The 27,181-nt window shown below is 45.5% G+C and overlaps 1 protein-coding gene across 1 annotated transcript in view; it reads right to left on the bottom strand.

Annotated features, from left to right (window-relative positions):
• Positions 1-333: 333 nt before the first annotated feature.
• Positions 334-27,181, bottom strand: part of LOC121545115 (SH3 and cysteine-rich domain-containing protein-like) — a 57,324-nt gene continuing 30,476 nt past the window's right edge. The window contains exons 3-7 of the mRNA XM_041855515.1: positions 22,028-22,161; positions 17,523-17,604; positions 17,075-17,181; positions 2,371-2,452; positions 334-701 (exon numbers count right to left, since the gene is read on the bottom strand). Coding sequence (XP_041711449.1) covers positions 592-701; positions 2,371-2,452; positions 17,075-17,181; positions 17,523-17,604; positions 22,028-22,161 — 515 coding nt within the window. The 3' untranslated portion in view covers positions 334-591. The remainder of the gene's footprint in view (positions 702-2,370; positions 2,453-17,074; positions 17,182-17,522; positions 17,605-22,027; positions 22,162-27,181) is intronic.

Raw genomic sequence — 27,181 nt, 5'->3', positions numbered from 1 at the left:
ATGCGGTGAAGTTGTCCTGTCCCCTTAGCAGAAAAACACCCCCAAAGCATAATGTTTCCACCTCCATGTTTGACGGTGGGGTTGGTGTTCTTGGGGTCATAGGCAGCATTCCTCCTCCTCCAAACACGGCGAGTTGAGTTGATGGCAAAGAGCTCGATTTTGGTCTCATCTGACCACAACACTTTCACCCAGTTCTCCTCTGAATCATTCAGATGTTCATTGGAAAACTTCAGACGGGCCTGTATATGTGCTTTCTTGAGCAGGGGGACCTTGCGGGCGCTGCAGGATTTCAGTTTACGGCGTAGTGTGTTACCAATTGTTTTCTTGGTGACTATGGTCCCAGCTGCCTTGAGATCATTGACAATATTACAGAAAGAGCCCAGGGCAGATGAGTCGAAGTCAAAGATGGAATTGAGGTAATTAACTGCCAATCTGATGTTCAAAAGTTATTGTCGGTTGTAAGAAATGATAGCGGATACATTTAGTGAAAATAAAGTAAAAATAAACTACAAAAGAATCACAAAATAGCAAAGTTGGGTCAGAGCTTGCAAAACGGAGGCAATCCAGTACGGCGCCATCGCCATCTTCATACTATACTGTATGTTCAGTGTTTGGGCTCCTTACCGGTGAATCATCAAGTTTCCTCTCGGCCACATGGCAATAGGGAATGGGCTCCGTCCCGTTCTCAAGTGATGTGAACACTGGAACACAAAACATTCAATAAATCACCACATATCAATGACAAATACTTAAATTATCAAAGACATTAAACCTGGCTTACCTGGTTAAATAAAGGTTAAATAAATAAAACATTAAAAAAATTAAAAGCTAGAGAAGACAGAGAAGCTTGGTTGAATCTCTACAGCAGTGGGATTTTATCTACTGAATGTCCTGGAATAAACCTAAGCATTCATTTTACAAGCTTTGGTAGAGAAGCTATTTCATGAATAAATACTGTACATACAGTTGAAGTCGGAAGTTTACATACACCTTAGCCAAATACATTTAAACTCAGTTTTTCACAATTCCTGACATTTAATCCTAGTAAAAATTCTCTGTCTTAGGTCATTTAGGATCACCACTTTATTTTAAGAATGTGAAATGTCAGAATAATAGTAGAGAGAATGATTTATTTCAGCTTTTATTTCTTTCATCACATTCCCAGTGGGTCAGAAGTTTACATACACTCAATTAGTATTTGGTAGCATTGCCTTTAAATTGTTTAACTTGGGTAAAACGTTTCGGGTAGCCTTCCACAAGCTTCCCACAATAAGTTGGGTGAATTTTGGCCCATTCCTCCTGACAGAGCTGGTGTAACTGAGTCAGGTTTGGTTTTGGTGGGCGGCCCTCTCATGGCAGGTTAGTTGTGGTGCCATATTCTTTCCATTTTTTAATAATGGATTTAAATGGTGCTCCGTGGGATGTTCAAAGTTTCAGATATTTTTTTATAACCCAACCCTGATCTGTACTTCTCCACAACTTTGTCCCTGACTTGTTTGGAGAGCTCCTTGGTCTTCATGGTGTCGCTTGCTTGGTGGTGCCCCTTGCTTAGTGGTGTTGCAGACTCTGGGGCCTTTCAGAACAGGTGTATATATACTGAGATCATGTGACAGATCATGTGACACTTAGATTGCACACAGGTGGACTTTATTTAACTAATTATGTGACTTCTGAAGGTAATTGTTTGCACCAGATCTTATTTAGGGGCTTCATAGCAAAGGGGATGAATTATGCACGCACTACTTTTCCGTTATTTATGTTTTAGAATTTTTTGAAGCAAGGTATTTTTTTAATTTCACTTCACCAATTTGGACTATTTTGTGTATGTCCATTACATTAAATCCAAATAAAAATCAATTTAAATTACAGGTTGTAATGCAACAAATAGGAAAAACGCCTAGGGGGATGAATACTTTTGCAAGGCACTGTAAATCATTTCAAATTCCTTATATTAAGCAAACCAGATGGCACCATTTTCTTATTTGTTCTTGTTTTGTTTTTTTTACGGATAGCCAGGGGGCACACTACAACACTTAATTTACAAATGAGGCATTTGTGTTTAGTGAGTCCGCCAGATCAGAGGCAATAGGGACGACCAGGGATGTTCTCTTGATAAGTGCATGAATTTGACCATTTTCCTGTCCTGCTAGCCATTCAAAATGTAATGAGTACTTTTGGGTGTCAGGGAAAATATATGGAGTAAAAAGTACATTATTTTCTTTAGGAATGTAGTGGAGTAAAAGTAAAAGTTGTCAAAAATAGAAATAGTAAAGTAAAGTACAGATACCCCAAAAACCTACTTAAGTAGTACTTTACAGTATTTTTACTTAAGTACTTTACACCATTGGGTACACCGTGTACAGTACTCACCATTATCACTGTGCTTCCTGGTGAGTTCATGTTGACTGCTGTGAGCGATGGCCTCTTCTGGAACCTGGGCTAAGTCACTGGTCTGTGGGAGCAGATAGACGCTATTACATCTAACTGACAGATTGATACCAGTCATTCAGATCACCCGTTATACAGTAGATAGGTACCCAGAACACACACACACACACACACACACACACACACAGAAACACTGCTTTCTACAACATCCTAATGTTTGCCACACTTCTGAGAATCGTAGAGGGTTGTCTAGATGTAGGACCACTTTTAGGACCACCAAAAAAGCTTTGATGTTATCTTGAATTTACAAAAGCTGCTCAATGGAGCTCAAAAACATTGACTAATATTATGACTGGGCAACAGTTGGAGGAATCATAACAACACTGATGATCCAATCAACTGAATGTGGAAGTAAAGCAATATGGGATCAAAATCTACAGTTGGTCATTATTATCGTCTGTAGTGGTAAATAAAAGGGGTGGGTGAGCCTAGTTTACTTGGAAATGCCCTCTGCTATCATTGACGGTAACCCTTGCTGTGATCACATTGTCCCAGTGTCTAAACCCGTAGTACTTTAGACCCACACCATAGCAGTTGCCGTTGACAGGACTGCCCTGGTTGCTTTGAGACATCCTTTTAGAAAGGGCTGATTCAAGTCGCAGTACAGTTAATGTGAAATTTACACAGATAAACTGTAGAGTCTTCGAGTCCTCCTCTCTGTCTAAAAGCTCTTTAATCTGAGCGTTTTTTATGAGCAGATATCTCTCCTGGAGTCATCATTCCAATCCCCCCTAGATTTCCTTTATTGGTCATATTTACTCCACAGTGGCTGTATCCGAGTACACTATCATCGCTCAAGGCAGATATTAAAGAGCTGGAGTAAACATACAACAAGAACACCTGTGTTGAAGCTGTTGTACTGTAGCTTTTCAATATGTTCTTTGTCTCAATTGTACAATCATTGCATTCCAATCATTGCTGTAAGAGACAGAGCACACTAGTTTTGGCACGTACTTCAATGTGTGGCTCTCGTCTATACCACTAGTCCAGCTGAATATGACAGAATATATAAAGTACATAATGTATTCACTTGACCCGTCATCCATGCTCCCAGGCTAAAATTAGTGATCAAACTCTAATCAATTAAGCCGGTGTAACAGCAGCCACGCAACTGTGCCGGAGCACAGATACACCACCATGTTTCCTACGTGCCAGTATCTGTCCTACACTTATTCTCTGATTCAGAGGGGTTAAATGCTGAAGACACATTTTGGTTGAATGCATTCAGTTGTGCAAATGACTAGGTATCCCCTTTCCATTTCCCTTCCCTTATTCACTCACAGTAGGTAAAGATTAATGCTGAGCGATTATTCCAAAATGTCTGTTATTTTTCATTTTTTAAACAACTAATTGGTTCAATTATTTGAATTCCATTTCGTAATGTTTTTTCTTCTTCTGTGAGCTCGATGTGTAGTTTCTGTAGAGATAAATCAGATCAAGCCTGAACTGTGCGATGTAGTAGGGAGTTGTAGTTTCAAAACACCCAATATTCGACATAGTTTAGTGCAGAAAATGTGGTAATTAACTACTATGACCATAATCCATTGCGTGCCCGCTTAACACTAGAACCGCCTGGCCTTTCAGCATATAAGTATCCACTAGGGAACGTTACGGGGCGAACATATGCCTCAGATACATATCAACCCACAAGGTGCGCAAACATGCTTGATGTATAAATTCTTGATAAATAGTGCATAAACTATTGTAAAGGATTAATTGCATGAAGAAATATGCGTGGAAATATAGAAATAAATAAAAAATTAGTTTAGATCGAGTCAAGGATATGTTTTGTATAATTCTACAAAGTCCTAGAAAAAACGTAGGCCTATAGCCTATTTTAGTTTCCCTTACAATAGAAACATTACAGTGTAATCCATGATCAACTTTATTTGTAGATTCGATTAGTAATAGAAAAAACGAAAAAGATGATAATAATAATAATAATAATAATAATAATATAACCTGCCAGGTGCTTTATTCCTAAACAAAAGCACCAGTGCATGAACAATTGTAAAGGATTAATTGCATAAAGAAATATTTGTGGAAATATATTCATGACAAGATATAAAAACAGTCATTTGTTGATTGTATCGGACACTGTATTGTGCCCTTATACCCGTGCCTTTACACATGAATCAATCGCGTCTTCTCTTTATGCTTCGGGTCCACAGTCAGCACACAGCTTCGGGGCTTTGTGTGAGCAAGCCCCACAAACAAATCGGTTGCACTGCACACAGTTTTCATGGGCCTTCTTTCGTGTGCACCTGCTGACTTGACATTGTGTCTTCTTTTTCCCGAGTGGGAGCTGTGGTGCTTGGTGAAGAGGGCGAGCAGGACCTGCTACCTTGGCAGCCTGCTTGATGGCTGTAGCTTCTTTCTAGGCGTTCATGTGGTTCTCACAAAGCTCACATGCCAGATCCATGATGAAATCTCTCCTGCTGACTGTCTTGTCAAGGCATTGCTTGTACAACACGTGTGCGTTGATAGCACCCATGTCTAGCACGTTGTAGAACACAGCAACAGGACAGCTGCGAGTACCTCCTTTTACAGAGAACAGTCTTGCCATCTGGTCGAGCGCACCCACACCAACCTATTACATAAAATAAAATAGATAAGGTTAGAATTATATATAATAATAATAATAATAATAATAATAATAATATGAACGTCATATAATAAAAGGGGACAATATTTGGTGTTTGGCAGATGGAAAGGCTATCTGTACAGTGGGGAGAACAAGTATTTGATACACTGCCGATTTTGCAGGTTTTCCTACTTACAAAGCATGTAGAGGTCTGTAATTTTTATCGTAGGTACACTTCAACAGTGAGAGACGGAATCTAAAACAAAAATCCAGAAAATCACATTGTATGATTTTTAAATAATTAATTTGCATTTTATTGCATGACATAAGTATTTGATCACCTACCAACCAGTAAGAATTCCGGCTCTCACACCCCTGTTAGTTTTTCTTTAAGAAGCCCTCCTGTTCTCCACTCATTACCTGTATTAACTGCACCTGTTTGAACTTGTTACCTGTATAAAAGACACCTGTCCACACACTCAATCAAACAGACTCCAACCTCTCCACAATGGCCAAGACCAGAGCGCTGTGTAAGGACATCAGGGTTAAAATTGTAGACCTGCACAAGGCTGGGATGGGCTACAGGACAATAGGCAAGCAGCTTGGTGAGAAGGCAACAACTGTTGGCGCAATTATTAGAAAATGGAAGAAGTTTAAGATGACGGTCAATCTTCCTCGGTCTGGTGCTCCATGCAAGATCTCACCTCGTGGGGCATCAATGATCATGAGGAAGGTGAGGGATCAGCCCAGAACTACACGGCAGTACCTGGTCAATGACCTGAAGAGAGCTGGGACCACAGTCTCAAAGAAAACCATTAGTAACACACTACGCCGTCATGGATTAAAATCCTGCAGCGCACGCAAGGTCCCCCTGCTCAAGCCAGCGCATGTCCAGGCCCGTCTGAAGTTTGCCAATGACCATCTGGATGACCCAGAGGAGGAATGGGAGAAGGTCATGTGGTCTGATGAGACAAAAATAGAGCTTTTTGGTCTAAACTCCACTCGCCGTGTTTGGAGGAAGAAGAAGGATGAGTACAACCCCAAGAACACCATCCCAACTGTGAAGCATGGAGGTGGAAAAATCATTCTTTGGGGATGCTTTTCTGCAAAGGGGACAGGACGACTGCACCGTATTGAGGGGAGGATGGAAGGGGCCATGTATCGCGAGATCTTGGCCAACAACCTCCTTCCCTCAGTAAGAGCATTGAAGTTGGGTCGTGGCTGGGTCTTCCAGCATGACAATGACCCGAAACACACAGCCAGGGCAACTAAGGACTGGCTCCGTAAGAAGCATCTCAAGGTCCTGGAGTGGCCCAGCCAGTCTCCAGACCTGAACCCAATAGAAAATCTTTGGAGGGAGCTGAAAGTGTCACGAGTTGCTAAGCCAGAACCCAGAAGCAGACCAGGACAAGGTAAGTTGAAACGAAGGTGAGTGTTTATTTACAAATTCAAGAGTGATGCTGAATAATCCAGGGAACAGAGCGGGCGGCGTTGATTAGTTGTTGGGGGTGCAGTGGTTGATCCCATCCTGGGTCGGCAGCCGCCGACCACCAGGCAGAGGTTGGATGAAGGTTCCGGACGGGTGACTGCAGATGGAACAAAACGGGGGTAAGTAAGCAACAAACCAACAAGGTGCAAAAACAACAAAACTAACGCTAGGCTCTAAGACTGATACTCTGGTAAACCTACTGTTCATGGCTAACGATCCGGCAGGGAATGGATGTTAGGCCAGAGCCTAAGAAGGGTGATGATCAGGACCAGGTGTGCAGATTGCTGATGGGATGCAGGTGCGGAAATCAAGAGAGCTCCCCGGAGCGTTCCCGAACCCTCGGGAAACTGGAGATCACGAACAGAAAAACTAGTCCACAGACAGGACCCGACTCAGACTGCCGGGATCGTTACAGTACCCCCTCCGGCCGAACGCCACCGGGCGGACTCCCGGAGCGCCAGGATGGAGGCGGTAGAAGTCACGGATGAGGTCAGCATCTAGGATCTGTCGCCGCGGAATCCAACTCCTCTCTTCAGGACCATACCCCTCCCAGTCCACGAGATACTGGAAACCCCGGCCCCGCCGTCTGGAATCCATGATGCGTCGCACCGTGTAGGCAGGACCACCTCCGATCATCCGAGGAGGAGGAGGAGGAGGCGGAGGAGGCAACAGAGGACTGAGGAAAACAGGCTTGAGGCAGGAGACATGAAAGGTGGGATGGACTCTGAGCGTCCTCGGTAGTTTGAGTCGAACTGCCACTGGATTGATCACCTTCTCCACCACAAACGGACCAATGAACTTCGGTAACAACTTCCTAGACTCAGTCCGTAACGGAAGATCCCGTGTGGCCAACCAGACCCTATCTCCGATGGTATAGGTGGGAGCGGGGATCCGGCGACGATTCGCCTGGAGCTGATACCGGTCCGAAACTCTAAGGAGTGCCTTTCTGGCCCGATGCCAGGTCCGGTGGCAACGACGAATATGGGCCTGAACAGAAGGCACTGAGAGCTCCTTCTCCTGAGAAGGGAACAGGGGAGGTTGGTAGCCATACAGGCACTGGAAGGGAGACATCCCAGTGGCAGATGTAGGGGAGAGTATTGTGGGCATACTCAACCCAAGGCAACTGAGAGACCCAGGAGGTGGGGTTGGAAGAGGCCAGGCAGCGTAGCGTGGATTCCATCTTCTGGTTGGCTCTCTCCGCCTGACCATTGGATTGGGGGTGAATACCAGATGTGAGACTGACTGTAGCTCCAATGGCCAAACAGAAGGACTTCCAGACAGCAGAGGTAAACTGAGGGCCACGGTCGGAAACGATATCACTGGGCAAACCGTGGACCCTGAAAACCTCCCTAACCAGGATCTCGGACGTCTCCGAGGCAGAGGGAAGCTTGGCAATTGGCACAAAGTGGGCGAACTTGCTGAATCTGTCCACGATAGTCAGAACGACCGTGTTCCCCTCAGAAGCGGGCAACCCAGTGACGAAGTCCAGGGCCAGATGCGACCATGGTCGCCAGGGAATAGGAAGGGGGTGAAGTAGTCCAGAGCTGGGCCGATTGGTACTCTTATTCTGCGCACACACTGGACAGGCAGCAACAAAACCCCGAGTATCCTCGGCCATGGCAGGCCACCAAAAACGTCTGCGAAGAAACGCCATTGTCCGAGCCACGCCAGGGTGACAAGCCATCTTGCTGGCGTGGGACCATTTGAGGACAGCAGGACGAACCGACTCAGGCACAAACAACCGACCGGGTGGACCGTTACCGGGACCGGGCTGAGTCCGAAGGGCCGCCAGCACCTCCTCCTCAATCTTCCACATAACTGCTCCCACGACGCAGTTCCGGGGAGAATTGTCTCGGTCTTGGACCCACTCTCCTCCGTCTTGGAGAACATCCGGGACAAGGCGTCCGCCTTGCCGTTCTTAGATCCAGGTCGGAACGTCAGGGAAAACTTGAATCGTCCGAAAAACAACGCCCACCTGGCCTGACGGGGAGTTGAGGCGTTTAGCCGATTGCACGTAAGCAAGATTCTTGTGGTCAGTCCAGACAATAAACGGTTGCTCCGCCCCCTCCAACCAGTGGCGCCACTCCTCCAAGGCAAGTTTCACCGCGAGAAGCTCCCGGTTACCCACATCGTAATTCCTCTCCGCAGGCGAAAGGCGACGAGAGTAGTAGGCGCAGGGATGGAGTTTACTGTCCGTGGAGCATCGCTGCGACAGGATGGCGCCAACTCCCACATCAGACGCGTCCACTTCAACGAGCGAACTGACGGGCCGTGTCCGGTTGAGAGAGAATCGGTGCGTTGGTGAATCGCCTCTTCAAATCCAGAAACGCTCGATCCGCCTCCGGATTCCACTTGAAGGTCCTGATACTGGAAGTCAAGGCAGTTAACGGAGCGGCCACACGGCTGTAATCCCGGATGAATCTGCGGTAGAAATTGCAAACCCCAAAAATCTCTGGAGCTGCAATCTCGTACGGGCTGGGCCCATTCCAGAACCGCTCTAACCTTCTCCTGGTCCATCCTAATCTCTCCCCTGGAGATGATGTACCCGAGAAAGGATGTCGTGTGGGCGTGAAACTCGCACTTCTCGGCCTTCACGAACAGGCGATTCTCCAACAATCGCTGCAGAACCTGCCGGACATGCTGGACGTGGTCGGAAGGTTCCTTCGAGAAGATCAGAATGTCATCCAGGTAAACAAACACAAAGAGACCGATCATATCTCTCAGGACGCCGTTCACCATACTCTGGAATACCGCTGGAGCATTGGTCAGTCCAAACGGCATCACCTGATACTCGAAGTGACCCATCGGTGTATTGAAACCCGTCAACCACTGCGTCCCCCTCTCTGATCCGGACCATGTGATACGCATTGCGTAGGTCTAGCTTGGTGAACACCGTAGCACCCTGTAAGGAGTCGAAGGCAGAACTCATCAAGGGCAGGGGATACTTGTTCTTGACCGTGATGTCATTCAACCCCCGATAATCAATACACGGTCGAAGAGAGCCATCCTTCTTACCCACAAAGAAGAATCCTGCCCCCAGGGGTGATGACGAGGGACGAACGAGACCAGCAGCTAGGGACTCCTTGATGTAGGTCTCCAAAGCCTCACGTTCAGGTCGGGAGATACTGTATAACCTTCCCTTGGGGTAGACAGCTCCAGGGAACAGGTTGATGGCACAATCATAGGGTCGGTGGGGAGGGAGTGACAGAGCCTTCTGCTTACTGAAAACTTCCCCCAAATCGTGATATGTCTCGGGAACCAGGGACAAATCTGGGGGGTTTAGCCTCAATCACCTGACTGGGAACCGAATGGGGGCAGGCAGTCTTGAGACAGTTAGCATGACAATCAAGGCTCCAACTCGTTACCTTGCCCGTCACCCAATCGAACGTGGGATTGTGTTCCTTCAGCCAGGGTATCCAAGGACCAAAGGAACATGGGAAGACGGCAGAATGAAGAATGAAATCATCTCAGAATGATTCCCCGACAACCGCATCTTAACCGGTTCAGTCCTCATCGTGATACGTGCCAGACTACTGCCGTCCAGAGTGGTAGCTTCAATGGCTTCCGGCAATTGCTCCTTGGAAAGCCCCAGCTGTTCCACCAACTCGGCATCTAGAAAGCTTCCATCGGCACCTGAATCGATAAAAGCGTTAATCGCTAAGCTCTGATTCCTGTTCATAAGGGTAGCCGGGAAACGGGGTCTGACAGAGGTATTGAGAGGTCGAAACTGGCTCGCTAAAAGTCCTCCCAACTTTAGCGAGCCGCGCAGTTTGACGACCCGACTGGAACCTGAGAAGCTGATCGGTTGGACGGAACCCATTGCTTCTCCCTCCTTCGCTCTCGGACTCGATTATCCACCCGAATAGACAAGGCTACCAAGCTGTCCAGGTCACTAGGCTCCGGATAGGAGATCAACTCATCCTTGAGCTGCTCCGACAGACCCTGGTAAAAGGCCGCTTGCAGAGCCTCCTCATTCCACCCACTCTCCACAGCCAACGTCTTGAACTCGATCACGAAGTCGGCCACGCTGCGAGTTCCTTGGCGAAGCGAAAACAGGCGCCTAGCTGCGTCCCTCCCTCGGACGGAATGGTCGAAGAGCTTCCTCATCTCGGCCGTGAACCCCTGGTATGAAGCCATGCAGGGATCCTGTCGTTCCCAAACGGCTGAAGCCCACTCCAGCGCTCGACCACGCAGCAACTCAATCACAAAGGCTATCCTAGCCTTGTCTGTGGCATAAGAGTAGGGCTGTAGATCGAACACTAATCCACACTGCATAAGGAAGGAACGGCATCTTCCCAGCTCCCCCTCATATTTATCCGGCGTCGGAACCTTGGGCTCACGGAAGGACACAGCTTCAGAAGCGGCAGGCGAGATGGGTGAAACCGGTAGTGGATCCTCCACCGGACACTTGCGTTGGTTCTGGACCTCCGTCAGACCGGTAGAAAGGTTCCGAACTGACAACGCGATCTCCTGTAGTACCGTGCTATGATGGCCCAACATCTTCTCCTGCTGGGTAATGGCATGGCGAACAGAGTCCAGGTCCGCTGGGTTCATTACTGGCCGGATCGTTCTGTCACGAGTTGCTAAGCCAGAACCCAGAAGCAGACCAGGACAAGGTAAGTTGAAACGAAGGTGAGTGTTTATTTACAAATTCAAGAGTGATGCTGAATAATCCAGGGAACAGAGCGGGCGGCGTTGATTAGTTGTTGGGGGTGCAGTGGTTGATCCCATCCTGGGTCGGCAGCCGCCCGACCACCAGGCAGAGGTTGGATGAAGGTTCCGGACGGGTGACTGCAGATGGAACAAAACGGGGGTAAGTAAGCAACAAACCAACAAGGTGCAAAAACAACAAAACTAACGCTAGGCTCTAAGACAGATACTCTGGTAAACCTACTGTTCATGGCTAACGATCCGGCAGGGAATGGATGTTAGGCCAGAGCCTAAGAAGGGTGATGATCAGGACCAGGTGTGCAGATTGCTGATGGGATGCAGGTGCGGAAATCAAGAGAGCTCCCCGGAGCGTTCCCGAACCCTCGGGAAACTGGAGATCACGAACAGAAAAACTAGTCCACAGACAGGACCCGACTCAGACTGCCGGGATCGTTACAGAAAGTCCGTATTGCCCAGCGACAGCCCCGAAACCTGAAGGATCTGGAGAAGGTCTGTATGGAGGAGTGGGCCAAAATCCCTGCTGCAGTGTGTGCAAACCTGGTCAAGACCTACAGGAAACGTATGATCTCTGTAATTGCAAACAAAGGTTTCTGTATCAAATATTAAGTTCTGCTTTTCTGATGTATCAAATACTTATGTCATGCAATAGAAAGCAAATTAATTACTTAAAAATCATACAATGTGATTTTCTGGATTTTTGTTTTAGATTCCGTCTCTCACAGTTGAAGTGTACCTATGATAAAAATTACAGACCTCTACATGCTTTGTAAGTAGGAAAACCTGCAAAATCGGCAGTGTATCAAATACTTGTTCGCCCCACTGTATATGGCAGAGATATATACCTTTGTGCGATTGTAGTCTGTCACTGTCTTCTTCTGGTCACTGCCGATGGCAACAGTGGGATGCATGGTGCTGAGGATGCAAACACTTATTTATTTTACATCTGTACACCATGAGTGTTGCTTTACCACAGCTCGACTGGTATGTTGTTTTGCGCAGAAGGGGGCAGCTCCTGCCTTTGTTTGTTCACTGTTCTGAACAGGCTAGTCTTCTTTGCAATCAACTTGTCTGCCAGGGAAATGTATATGAAGAAGTTGTCCATGGTCACATTTCTGTCTTTGCCCATGTAAGGCTCCACGAGTCTCAAAACCACAGTCTCAGAGAATCGCTCACCCGCTGGCCTGGTTTAATCTTTCTCCAGGTATGGAAAGCCATTGAGCAAGTACTTGGTTTCGACATCTGCGGTTAACCAAAATGTAACTGAAGTCACATGCACCATTAAATCAAATTGTATTTGTCACATACGCCGAATACAACACCTTACAGTGAAATGTTTACTTACTTACAAGCCCTTAACCAACAATGCAGTTTTAAGAAAAATAAGTGTTTAGTAAAAAATAGAGAAGTAAAAAACACAAAATCCAAAGAAATAACAAATAATTAAAGAGCAGCAGTAAAATAACACTAGTGAGGCTATATACAGTATAGGGTACCGGTACAGAGTCAGTTTCTATCTGGTTTCTATCGCCCATTCATCCAATGACAACAGAATAGCATATTTTAATTGTAAGTGTATTATGTTACTACTTTTTGCTTAGTAGCCAGAGCAATGCTGCCACGCGAGTGGTCATGTACTGAATGCATGGACAGCATGGATATTCTTGAAAAAACCTCTTGAATTTTTAGAGTTATTTAAAAAAAGGTAAGTGTCATAGAAACAGCAGAATATGCTCTTTCAGATACTATGTAGAAATCAAAATGTTTTACCTGCATGTGACTCTGAAGGAGGATTTGTTAAAGCGATGCTCCTTTATAGGCCTAATAATGTCACTCTGGCACACCCTGTTTCACCTGTCTTTGTGATTGTCTCCACTCACTTCCAGGTGTCGTCCATCTTCCCCATTATCCCCAGTGTATTTATACCTGTGTTCTCTGTTTGTCTGTTGCCAGTTCATTTTGTTTCGTCAAGCCTACCAGCGGTTTTCCCCTTGCTCCTGTCTTTCTCAATTTCCTGTTTTCTAGTTTTCCCGGTTTTGACCATTCTGCCTGCCCTGACCCTGAGCCTGCATGCCGTTCTGTACCTTGTCACACCACCCTGGATTATTGACCTCTGCCTGCCCTGACCCTGAGACTGCCTGCCGTTCTGTACCTTTTGGACTCTGATCTGGATTACTGACCTTTGCCTGCCCTTAACCTGTCATTTGACTGCCCACTGTTTTTGTAATAAACTTTTGTTACTTCGACATTGTCTGCATCTAGGTCTTCTCCTGAAACGTGATAGTACGAACTGGCCATGACTGACCCAGCAGACTCGGACCAGCTGCACAACGCCATCTCCTCCCAAGGAGCCACCATTGGAAGGCACGAAGAGTCGCTTCGTGGTCTCATGGAAGGGTTCCAGACCTTGGCCGAACGCCATGACCGAGCGTTTAACACATTGCTGGAAGAATTCCGCGGGTTGTCTGTTAGGCAGCCTACCACGACGGTAACCTCCCAGCCCCTCAGTAACCCAGCTGTTAGCAGCGCGGCCACCCCGGTTTCCCGAGAACCCTGCTTACCTCCCCGGAACGCTTCGCTGGAGAGTCGGGAACCTGTCAGGCATTTCTCGCTCAGTGTTCGCTCATCAACGAGCTGCAGCCCTCCTCCTTCCCCTCAGACCACTCTAAGATAGCGTACCTCATCACGCTGATGTCCGGGGGGACTCTCGCCTGGGCTACAGCAGTGTGGGAACAGCAGTCGGCCATATGATTCAGTCTGGAGGAGTTCATGCACGAGGTAAAGAAGGTTTTCAATGCTCCATAGTCCGGGAGAGAGGCTGCCTGGAAGTTACTCCAGCTTCTGCAAGAATCCTGCAGTGTGGCAAACTATGCAGTGGATTTCCGGACGTTGGCAGCTGAGTGTGCCTGGAACCCGGAAGTGCTGTTCGACACGTTCCTGCACAGAGTATCTGAGGATGTAAAGGACGAGCTTGCAGCCTGGGAACTACCGACGGATATCGACTCGCTCATCGCCTTGACCATTCAAATCGATGGGCGACTACAGGAATGAAGGAAGGAGGGGAAGTCCGATTCCACTCGCTCGCCCAAGGATTCCACCTCGACTCTGAGGCATCCCGGAAGTCCCCGACAGCTCCGTTGCCAAGAGAACCCGAGGCTACCCTAGTCTCCGAAGTCTGCCGATTCACCTCTTCCCGAGCCGATGCAACTAGGCAGAGCTAGGCTGTCTCCAGCCGAACGGAAATACAAGCTTCACACGAAGAGTTGCCTGTAGTGCGGGACTACTGGTCATTTTGTGTCCACCTGTCCACTAAAAGACCAGGCTCACCGGTAGGAGCGAGTACTTAACTTAAGTACGGATAACTTTCCTCTCCCCTTACTTGCACTCCCTTTCATGCCATCTTGCTGTGGGGGAACCAGTCTAAATCTCTCCGGATTATCATTGACTCTTGGGCCGATGAGCGCTTTATGGACGCTGCCCTGGCGTCTGAGCTGGGCATCCCCACTCAGCCACTCTCCATGGACGTTAGAGCGCTGGACGGGCGCTCTATAGGCCGGGTCACCCAAAATACCACCCTCATCAACCTACGAGTATCAGGGAACCGCAGCGAGACAACCCAATTCCTGCTAATTAAGTCTCCTCAGGTTCCCGTGGTATTGGGTTTCTCTTGGCTCCAGCGACACAACCCCTTTATTGACTGGTCTACTGGTGCCATCATGGGCTGGAGCACGTTCTGCCACGCTCATTGCCTGAAGTCAGCGCAGCCTGCCCCGGGATGTCTTCCTGGGGGCTCGGAAGTTGCCTCGGACCTCTCCACCATTCCCGCGGAGTACCAGGAACTCCAGGAGGTGTTCCTTAAGGCACAGGCATCTTCGCTTCCGCCGCACCAACCCTACAACTGCGGAATCAACCTTCTCCCAGGCACCACTCCGCCCCGGGGACGACTGTACTAGCTGTCGGGTCCGGAGACCAAGGCTATGGAGACCTACATTGAGGACTCCCTAGCTGCCGGGTTCATCCGTCCTTCTGCCTCCCCTGCCAGCGCAAGGTTCTTCTTTGTGGAGAAGAAGAACCGGGGCCTTCTTCTTTGTGCATCGACTACCTGGGCCTCAACGACATCACGGTGAAGAACCGCTACCCGCTACCACTCATCTCCTCGGCCTTCGAGCCGCTCCAGCGGGCCAACGTGTTCTCCAAGCTGGATCTACGGAACGCCTACCACCTGGTGCGGATACGGGAGGGGGACGAGTGGAAGACTACCTTCAACATGGCCAGCGGTCACTACGAGTATCTGGTCATGCCATTTGGTCTTACCAATGCTCCAGCTGTGTTCCAGGCCCTGGTTAATGATGTTCTCCGCGACATGTTGAACCGGTTCGTCTACTTCTATCTCGATGACATCCTCGTTTTCTCCCGATCTGCCCAAGAACACGTGCTCCACGTCTTGCAGGTCCTCCAACGCCTCCTGGAGAACCAGCTTTTTGTGAAAGCGGAGAAATGCGAATTCCATTGCTCCACCATCCCCTTCCTGGGCTACATCATCGCTGCAGGGAGTATACAGATGGATCCTGGGAAGGTAAGAGCGGTGGTGAATTGGCCCCAGCCTACGTCCAGAGTGCAGCTGCAACGTTTCCTGGGATTCACCTACTTTTATTGCCTCTTTATCCGGGGTTACAGCACCCTGGCTTCCCCCCGTCTGCACTCACCTCTCCCAAGGTTCCGTTCACATGGTCCCCAGCTGCTGACTGGGCGTTCCGGGACCTCAAACACCGTTTGCAGTAGCTTGCTTGCTAAATCGGCCCTTTCCTAAGCCATGGCTGGAGATGGGGATTTGGACTTGTGTTTTTGACTTAATTCCCTGTACAGGCCAATGATTATGATGGCGATTCTGATCTAACAATAAATTATTATGTTGTGCCACTGGCCTGAGATGATTGAAGTTCAATATGTAGCCTAGATGTGTCCTAGTAGGCTCACTTTAACTAGCTAGCTAGTTAACTTAGCTGGTTCATTGTTGCCCATGCGAGGAACTTAGGCTAGCAAACATTTTAGCTAGGTAGCCTATGACAACCAAAACTAAAAGTGTTTTGTTTGTATGACTGAGCCATAGACCGTTTTGCCAACATGAAAGAGAGGAGGATGGCATTGGCGTTCAACTAGTCTACAAGTAGGGTGAGTCAAAAAAATGTGTTTACTTGCGCACACACGCACAGGCACACACACACACGCGCACACACACACACACACACACACACAGATAAATCAGTACCATGGACAGCCACATGATATTTAGCAACATTGATTGACTAAATAGTTTTTGGTATCTTTAAATGTGTTTTCAGTGTATTAAACTAAGCATATATAGCCTTGTTGATTTGATGATGTTTAAATGTTTACATTGAAATGGTGCTGGAATAGTGGAGGCAGTGCTCCTGTTGTCTTTGTGGTGACTTGCGGTAACTCCGTGGTTCTAAATCAGAAGTTGTTTAGTAAACTGTCGAAAAGATGAACTTACTTGACCATGCTACAGGTGATATAACTGTTTGTTACATGCAATATTTGCTTTGTGGACTTCACTGGACAGATGTTGCTCTCCGGTTTTGTGATGAAACAAACATATGTGTAGTTGAATTTATTCCGGCACTGTGTGACTGTAGTCACGGCCTTATTGTACATCAAGGTGGCGTATGAACGAATGGGTTATAGAGCAAACAACGCAATTATCACAACATAGGTTGTAATATGTATTTTTTACCGGCTTGGTTTGCTCAGTGATTTTACCCGCACACCGCTACGGTTGATGGGGTAGTGTCCTAAATGACTGTCAGCTGGTGAGTTGCTGATGAGGTAGTTTCATTAATACATTGTGTTGTTGTTGTTCTTACAGAGTTTCTATGGGGGGACTCAGAGCCACTGGCCCTCTTGTTCTTCTGTGCCAGAGATGTCCCGAACCGGAGAGCTTCATACACCGGGTCCACTTTACTGCCACAAGCTGGGAGGAGACATAGAGAAAATCTAATTTCAGTCAAAGCAATCACACAACAAGAACCCCTCCATGATAGTCTAGTTGTGTATCAATGTAGCCTACTGTTCATGTTGTCATTTTGAAAGGAATATAGAGTCCTCTGTCTTGTTTCAGTAAATGATGAAGGCATTTGCTGAAACGTGATGGTTTCAACAACAAAATATACTTTTTTTAAGGAAACTTCCATTGTCTTGCCAAGAATTGCTGAGTATCTTCTCATCCTCAGTTTACTCCACTGTTCATGCACCTTGGTTTGTAGTGACATCTCTAGAGTATTGTCAAGGCAAAGGGAAAGAGAGCGCGCTTACCAATGGGCATGACTTCTTTGATGCAGCCAAACTGCTCCGTTATCAGCAGTGGGGAGCTGTAGTACCGTCGAAAGCCCTTTGGCTGTGGATGGGGGAGGGAGAGGTTAAGAGAGGGCAGGAACATCATAGTGAGTGATGGATCGATACGTCAACAGACAGCACAGCACACCACCAGCAAAATACATTAGAGACACTGCATAACCTAATTTCTCTGTTAGTTTCCACATGCACTGTATACATCAAATCAAATTGTATTTGTCTATACTGTACTTTAGTCTGGGTTTCAGAGTGTTTCTGCATTCAGCCACGCAACATCATTGTTTGGCTCGACAATAATGAGTTGGCTAAAGCAGAGGAGCCATTTTAGATATATCCCAAGCGAGAAAAACGGGTTAAAACCCATTCACCACTTTAGTCCACTCTGTGACTTGTCCTTCCTATTTCCCCCTTAAACTGCCTGCTGATCACTCTCCCTACATCAGCCATGCTAAACAATATTACGTAATGTTTAGTTTAAATAGTTTATTGAGGGTTGATTGAAGACGTGCACCTGGACCAGGAGCAGATTAGTCCAGCATCAATTATGTTACTTTGAGTAGTTTGTGTACAGTTTGTACAGCTCAGCTGGCAGAGTGCCAGACAGCAGATTTCATAGCCCGTATTCACATAGTCTCAGAGTAGGAGTGCTGATCACGAATCAGTTTAGCATTTTAGAGCATAATCTATAAGATTATATGGACAGGAGGGGGGACCTGATCCTAAATCAGCACTCCTACTCAGACACTTTTTGAATACAGGCCCAGAGTCATTACGAAGATGTATACCAGTTTCTTTGCAGTTAAGTCACTTTCCATTCCCCACATACCAAGTTCAAACAAGGACACTCCTCCCGACATCTATCATCTATCTAACCATGACATTTCTGTGTTTACCGTCTCCCATAAAATCAATATTTCCCATCAGAGATGTGTCCCTCGTATATCCAGAAAAATGACAGTGGACAGCCTCAATTTTCTGAATTTCAGTCTCAGTATCTCACCCAAGAAAGAGTAATCTGAGGCAAGGATGGTAATGTCAGTGCAATACATGATTGTATAAGACAAGTAGGTGGAATAATTACCATTTTACTGTAGTTGGCTAAATCATGGCTCACACAGTGTTTCTTGGTAGTCTTAAACAAATCTACTTTGAAACAAAAGTATTCACCTCACACACATGGTTATGGGCTTAAAAAATGCTCAGATATAGAGTTGAAATGTATTACATTTTGAGTTTGCATCCTAATATTACACTTTATATACATCACAGAAGACTGAAATATAATAAAACCGCTTTACATAGAAACACCAGATTTCCAGCTGGTTTTTTAAATAATGTTTATTAATCATTAAATTATGAAAATATTAATAACATTCCATCCATGAGGCCACTAGGTCATTTGACCGCAGGAAAGGGCTACACTAGGTGTTTATCAATAACTATGTTTATCAAAACAAGGACAGATTCAACTCGGCATCATATACAGTGAAAGGTAATTTCCTTACTGGGATAATAATCTGACAATGAAATCTACTTGTATTGTGTTTAGATTTTTGGCAGCTACACAGATGATGCGTTAGTCCTACAATTAGCACAATCATTCTGCCTCCACTGCACAAAGGAGGAGAGGCCTCATTTTGTTTGTTTACATTTTGTATGATCAACCGTGTTCAAGCAATCTGCATAAGTAATCTGCCTTGATTAATTCTCAATGTGCCGTGGCTCATAATGAGAAGCTAAAATAAGCAACTCTTCAACTCTATAAGCACCTCTCAAGTGGAGCCCAATAGTCACAGTTTCACTGTTATATTTTGATCTTAAACTCAAACGTCACATCATGATATATATTTGGTTTCAAGATAGTCCCAAGCAGCAATGTATTCTCTTTTTTCTCCGACCAAATTCTGTTGCCAAGAGAAATAAGCAGGGTTGAAGAAATACAACCTGCCAAGTTTAGAGAAACCTTCATTTAGAGGCGAGCCCCACTGGGAGTATATTCTCTTTTTATGCTTTACCCTTCAACCTAATTTTCCACTCCTGAAAGCTGATCCATATCTCTACAAAGCTCATCCTCAAGGCATTGGGCAGCTCATGGAAGAAAATAAAAGGAGGGCAAAGGGAACACGTGTCTTCCTGTATCCAATACAGTCTCATGGTTCACAAGGTTCACTGAACCCAAGGTCAATCCTGATCATTTTCATTCAAACCCACCCATTACTGGTCAGTTCTCCATTTAAACTCAGTAATGTCTAGTTATTCCCAGTAATTCCCTGTCAATCCCAGTAAACTCCCTCCCATGCAGGCCAGGCACACCTGGACTCTGGAGGAGTTAGTCACTGGAGAGCCAAGGCAATCACACATCACAGAACCGCACATGCTGTATATTTTCTGTGTGGGACGTGTGATTCGATGTGAATGACTTAAAACCCCCAGTGTAGTCGTGACTGCCAGTTCCCCTGAGTACAGTGGACGACGGCGAAATAACGGATGGGTGTTGGTATTCTCTGCAACTATCCACTCCCCCTTTCTCACAAACTGTATCCTTGAACATCCTGTTGCTGAATTTTTTTTGACTCATATGGTAGCACCATGATTATTCAATACTGTATTTGCAGTGCCGCATTACTAATCTATCTTTCATGTCTTTGTGATGAGTACATTAACCTCTGTGGAGTTGTGCCTCGCTGAACAATATGTTCCACACCACATCTTTAATCTGGTATTCTGTTGGGACTTTTGAGACAAATATATGAACATGTGAATAACACTAAGCAACAGGCTTCAATCCCAATGGTGTACTTCTAACAGAATGGCATATACTGTAGCACGTCAATAAATGACATGCAATGAAAAGATGCCTCGGGTCCAGACCTATTGACCTTGGATTAATGCTTTATGTGGGGACACATGCTGTTCTGTAGGCACAAAGAGAGCTTGATGGCACTGCTGATAACGTTAATACAATATTTTCAATATGTTCTCTGGCTAGCTGGGGAGAATGCTGATGATTACACTGATGATGATGACATTGTGATAGAACATACAGTATATGTATCTCTATGGATGATGACAGTGATGTAATTGATGACGACAATAATGATGACACTGGTGATGATGTCCATAGAGATACAGTACATACAGTATAAATACTAGTATAGTACTACATTTAGTTCTATACTGAACAAAAATATAAATGCAAGAATTTCAAAAATGTGGAAAAAGTAAAGGGTTTTGAATACTTTCTGAAGACACCCCATGTGTTTTAATAAAAACAACTACACTGAACAAAAATAAACGTATCATGCAACAATTTCAAAGATTTAATGAAATACAGTTCATATAAGGAAATCAGTCAATTGAAATGAATTCATCAGGCCCTAATCTATGGATTTCACGACTGGGAATACAAATATGCATCTGTTAGTCACAGTTATCTTTAAAAAAGGTAGGTGTGTGGATCAGAAAACCAGTCAGTATCTGGTGTGAACACCATTTGCCTCATGGAGCACGACACATCTCCTTCGCATAGAGTTGATCAGGCTGTTGATTGTGGCTTGTGGAATGTTGTCCCACTCTTCAATGGCTGTGCGAAGTTGCTGGATATTGGTGGGAACTGGAACACACTGTCATACACATCAATCCAGAGCATTATAAACTCGCTCAATGTGTGACATGTCTGGTGAGTATGCAGGCCATGGAAGAACTGGGACATTTTCAGCTTCCAGGAATTGTGTACAGATCCTTGCAACATGGGGCCGTACATTATCATGCTGAAACACAAGGTGATGCGGGCAGCGGATGAATGGCACGACAATGGGCCTCAGGATCTCGTCACGGTACGTCTGTGCATTCAAATTGCCATCGATAAAATGCAATTGTGTTCGTTATGCCTGCCCATACCATAACCCCACTGCCACCATGGGGCACTCTGTTCACAATGTTGACATCAGCAAACTGCTCGCCCACACGATGCCATACACATGGTCTGCGGTTGTGAGGCTGATTGGACGTACTGCCAAATTCTCTAAAACGACATTTGAGGCGGCTTATGGTAGAGAAATGAACATTCAATTATCTGGCAACAGCTCTGTTGGACATTGCTGCAGTCAGCATGCCAATTGCACGCTCCCTCAAAACTTGAGACATCTGTGGCATTGTGTTGTGTGACAAAACTGCACATTTTAGAGTGGCCTTATTGTCCCAAGCACAAGGTGCACCTGTGTAATGATCATGCTGTTTAATCATCTTCTTGATATGCCACACCTGTCAGGTGAATGGATTATTTTGGCAAAGGAGAAATGCACACTAAAAGGGATGTAAACAAATTTGTGAACAACATTTTAGAGAAATATGCTTGGGATATTTTATTTCAGCTCATGAAACATGGGACCAACATTTATTTACATGTTGCATTTACATTTTTGTTCAGTGTATATTACATTTTGTGACGATGTTGAGGCTCTTACCAGCTTGCCTTGGCAGCGTTGCGATCCCACTCCTTTTTCACACTTGTGGTGGATGCTCATCTTGCAGGCTTTGCAGCGAAGGCCATGCTTGGCTGTGTTGCCTGCCAGCATCACCACATGCTTGGAGGTGGTGCCTGTTGAAAAAGGACAACATGAAGTCCATTTCAATAATCTTTAAAGAGACATCAAAGTTATGTGATGTGTTCATAAATTATTTGGCTGAATTTACATTTTCCATTACACAGTCCATTCGGCAATTCCCATGGCAGAATATAATTCCAAAACACAATTCATTCCACATTTTCCATGACACAGTACAATTTCATGACTCAATTCACTCAGCATTTTCCATGACATAAGAAAGGGGATTCAATCACAACTACCATGTCATGTCATGATTGCTTTCACCAGCCTACATGCAGAGGAATTGAGGACAGGTTAGTTAACTATCATTCTGTTGTAATCACAGTCATTGCTACTAAGTACTACTAAGACATTGCCCATTTGCAGTGCTGTCAATCTGAGCCACAGCAGCGTTCACCTTGAGAGTGCAGTGGACCAGACTTATCTAGACTTGTCCGTCTGGCTAAGGTAATTAAATCAAGTCTTCAATAAACAAAGGGAACAAATATGACCTCCCTCAACCCCAAACCATTTACCCCAAACTTCCTCTCAAACTTTGATTAAATTGGACCCAACTTACTCTAATACTCTTTTCCTCAGTGTCTAGATGCGCTTCCATTCACATTCAAAATCTTTCCCCTAGTCTGGCTACACATTTTTTAAAATCCCCATGCGGAATGATACCTCCTGTCTCTGTGTCTAAGCTGCCGCGTTTCATTGATGTTTGAGTCACAGACGTTGGCATAAATGAAGATTAATTAGGCTTAATTGCGTTCGGAAGTTATGAAACAGACAGTGAGAGAGAGAAAGAGAGAGAATTGTTTGGGTGAAGGAGCCCTGGTGATGATAGCAGATGCTTGGCACCATCTTTCTGACTGGCTGCCACATTTTTATGAATGGTATTTTTTGGGTCGGGAATCAGCAGCACGCTATGGCTGTCTGTAAATAAAGTTAGTTTTTTCTTAAAGACATTTGTCACTGAGGACCTTATCACTGGGCTCTCATTTTCAACCTTTGACCCTTGGAATGTCAGAGCAGAGGGTCGTTTCAGCTTCACTGAGGTCAATTAGATTTAACATAGAAGGTTAGTACTTTTGAATGAAGATATAGCTTAAATCCTAGCCACATATACCATGCTAATGACATGTAGCATGTGGCTGGCCTGATAAACTGCAGTTAACTACCACTGATTAAACTAAATGTCCTTAATACTGGATTTTATTATCACACAGTCCACACCCAAGCTGGTGTCTGTGTCTATACCACTTCCTTATCAACCCCTTTCCCTCTCTTTTCTGCCCATGTTATTGATTGGCTTTGTAGAGTAGACTTTACACTAGCATGTTTGTATGAAACCTAACTGATATTTCATTCCATCGACAATGGTGCTCACATAATGATGTTAAAATGCAACATATGAGTTCCCTATTCGACTGTAAGAAATATGCCATGGTGAAGCCCCACTGTCATTTGCCATTTGTCTGGCAAAACGATTTCCTTCCAGCAATTCATTAATCAATGAGCACAAGCCCATGCAGCCCAGACACTGTGTGCGTGCGAATATGTGAACACACAAAAGCCTGATCGATTCCTTCACATCGCATCGAGGCAGAGTGAGCCCTGGTTTGTTTGAGTTCTATCAGTGTCCATGTTGACTTCCTGCACAGCCATCATTCATAATTAACAGTGGAATCTGGATTAGTGGTGAGATGTGATACAGGCCCAAATTACAGCAGTAAAACCTGATCCATAGGATGAGCGCTGACATGAGATATACAGCTCAAGTTTGGAGAGGCCATGTCCAGGCTAGACTGATGAGACGCTCTGTGTCTCTGCCCCTCGTCAAACTGAAATGATCCTTACTTAATGACTTGTAGACATGTGACTCTCAACGCATCAGTGCTTGAATTGAGCTGGTGCACACCGGTATGGACTACATTGGCGTACCAGCACCTAAAATGTAGAACTTCAAGAGCAGGGATGAACAAAACGGCAAAGAGCAACAGTTCCCATAAAAAAATGGTCCTATATGTACACAGTAAACGCAGTAAAAACAGTCATCAATGCCTTCCAAGCCATACTAGTATGAGTTCAAATTGTTGTAACACTTATTGAATATCTGCATACATTTAATAACTATTTGTATATTGTAGTTTCATACAAAGTAGTATCTATGAGCACCTACCTATAAAAAAGGTTAATGATGACGCAATTATCATCATAACTGATTTTTCCATTTGACTGGGTCTTAACAGGTCATGAATGACTGAGCACAACTTCACATCCCTCATCTGTCCAAAACAACTTTAACCAGAGGGAAAAGCTAGGTTCTTATCCTGCAATCTGTCCTGTGTTGTTTGACCAAGCCTCATTAATAGACAACAACAGTAGTTGTTAGTGATACTGAGATGGATACCAGAGGAATAGGATCCTTGTCAGATCACAATCAACAACAAGGCAACAAACAAACCAACAGCAACTGTAACCAGAGAGGAACCTGAGCCCTATAAACCTACACCTGTAGAGATTTCGGTCAAGCAAAGTCAGGTTACTGATAGTCTCGTGCACTAGACTTCATAGGCCTGGGGACAAGGTTAGGTTACTGCTAATGTCAAATGTCAAGGTTACAACAAAGTGAACTCATACTAGTATGACTTGGAAGGCATGGATTACCGTTTTTACTGCGTTTACTGTGTACTCTTTATGACCGTCTTTAATGGAAACTGTGGCTGGCCTTGATCACAATATATTGTGATCACTGCAATGTCTATCCGGATAGCTTAGGGTGCCTGATTGACAGCATAGCAAACCTGTGTGGCCATTTTGAGACAATGAAACAGTGATCACTCACGTCACTTCCTGTTGAACGCGGAACGAGGGAGAGCTTGGTTTGTTGTTTTGGAAAGTTTGTTGTTTTGAAAGTGTATTGAAAAGTTTCTTAGTAGCTACAGTGAGGGAAAAAAGTATTTGATCCCCTGCTGATTTTGTACGTTTGCCCACTGACAAAGAAATGATCAGTCTATAATTAATGGTAGGTTTATTTGAACAGTGAGAGACAGAATAACAACAACAAAATCCAGAAAAACGCATGTCAAAAATGTTATAAATTGATTTGCATTTTAATGAGGGAAATAAGTATTTGACCCCTCTGCAAAACATGACTTAGTACTTGGTGGCAAAACCCTTGTTGGCAATCACAGAGATCAGACGTTTCTTGTAATTGGCCACCTGGTTTGCACACATCTCAGGAGGGATTTTGTCCCACTCCTCTTTGCAGATCTTCTCCAAGTCATTAAGGTTTTGAGGCTGATGTTTGGCAACTCGAACCTTCAGCTCCCTCCACAGATTTTCTATGGGATTAAGGTCTGGAGACTGGCTAGGCCACTCCAGGACCTTAATGTGCCTCTTCTTGAGCCACTCCTTTGTTGCCTTGGCCGTGTGTTTTGGGTCATTGTCATGCTGGAATACCCATCCACGACCCATTTTCAATGCCCTGGCTGAGGGAAGGAGGTTCTCACCCAAGATTTGATGGTACATGGCCCCGTCCATCGTCCCTTTGATGCGGTGAAGTTGTCCTGTCCCCTTAGCAGACAAACAGCCCCAAAGCATAATGTTTCCACCTCCATGTTTGACAGTGGGGATGGTGTTCTTGGGGTCATAGCCAGCATTCCCCTTCCTCCAAACACAGCGAGTTGAGTTGATGCCAAAGAGCTCCATTTTGGTCTCATCTGACCACAACACTTTCACCCAGTTCTCCTCTGAATCATTCAGATGTTCATTGGCAAACTTCAGACGGGCATGTATATGTGCTTTCTTGAGCAGGGGGACCTTGCGGGCGCTGCAGGATTTCAGTCCTTCACGGCGTAGGGTGTTACCAATTGTTTTCTTTGTGACTAAGGTCCCAGCTGCCTTGAGATCATTGACAAGATCCTCCCGTGTAGTTCTGGGCTGATTCCTCACCGTTCTCATGATCATTGCAACTCCACAAGGTGAGATCTTGCATGGAGCCCCAGGCCGAGGGAGATTGACAGTTATTTTTTGTTTCTTCCATTTGCGAATAATCGCACCAACTGTTGTCACCTTCTCACCAAGCTGCTTGGCGATGGTCTTGTAGCCCATTCCAGCCTTGTGTAGGTCTACAATCTTGTCCCTGACATCCTTGGAGAGCTCTTTGGTCTTGGCCATGGTGGAGAGTTTGGAATCTGATTGATTGATTGCTTCTGTGGACAGGTGTCTTTTATACAGGTAACAAACTGAGATTAGGAGCACTCCCTTTAAGAGTGTGCTCCTAATCTCAGCTCGTTGCCTGTATAAAAGACACCTGGGAGCCAGAAATCTTTCTGATTGAGAGGGGGTCAAATACTTATTTCCCTCATTAAAATGCAAATCAATTTATAACATTTTTGACATGCGTTTTTCTGGATTTTTTTGTTGTTATTCTGTCTCTCACTGCTCAAATAAACCTACCATTGAAATTATAGACTGATCATTTCTTTGTCTGTGGGCAAACGTACAAAATCAGCAGGGGATCAAATACTTTTTTCCCTCACTGTAGCTATCTTTTGAGTTTGGATCCCGCGACGTGGTTGGCATCAGTTGCTGGGACTGCTACTCTCTGTCCAGCACAAGAGGTTGGTGGCACATTAATTGGGGAAACACATGGTTTCCATGTGTTTGATGCCATTCCATTTGCTCCATTCCAGCCATTATTATGAGCCGACCTCCCCTCAGCAGCCTCCACTGCTGTCCAGTGATCTTGCTGACCAAGGCCGTGTCTGAGGAGCTATTTGGCGTAGCAGCTATCAAGCTAGCAGGGTTTTCTTGAGTGCTTGAACGCAGCCCACGACGCGGTTAGCAATTGTGGCTGGGACCTCGGATTGTCCCGGGCTTGTGGCTGTCTAGACCCCTGCTGTTTGTTGTTGTTTCCAATCTTCCCTGTGACCTGCCCTGTCTGGAACTGTGAGGAGTAACAGCGTAACCTACGTCGCTACCATGACGAAGACCAAAGCCGGCGGGAGTACCGTTGAGGAC

This window comes from Coregonus clupeaformis, chromosome 29 (genome assembly GCF_020615455.1).
Source record: "Coregonus clupeaformis isolate EN_2021a chromosome 29, ASM2061545v1, whole genome shotgun sequence".
Classification (NCBI taxonomy): domain Eukaryota; kingdom Metazoa; phylum Chordata; class Actinopteri; order Salmoniformes; family Salmonidae; genus Coregonus; species Coregonus clupeaformis.
Note: the sequence above shows the minus strand (reverse complement) of the source record. Positions and strands in the feature narration are given on the sequence as shown.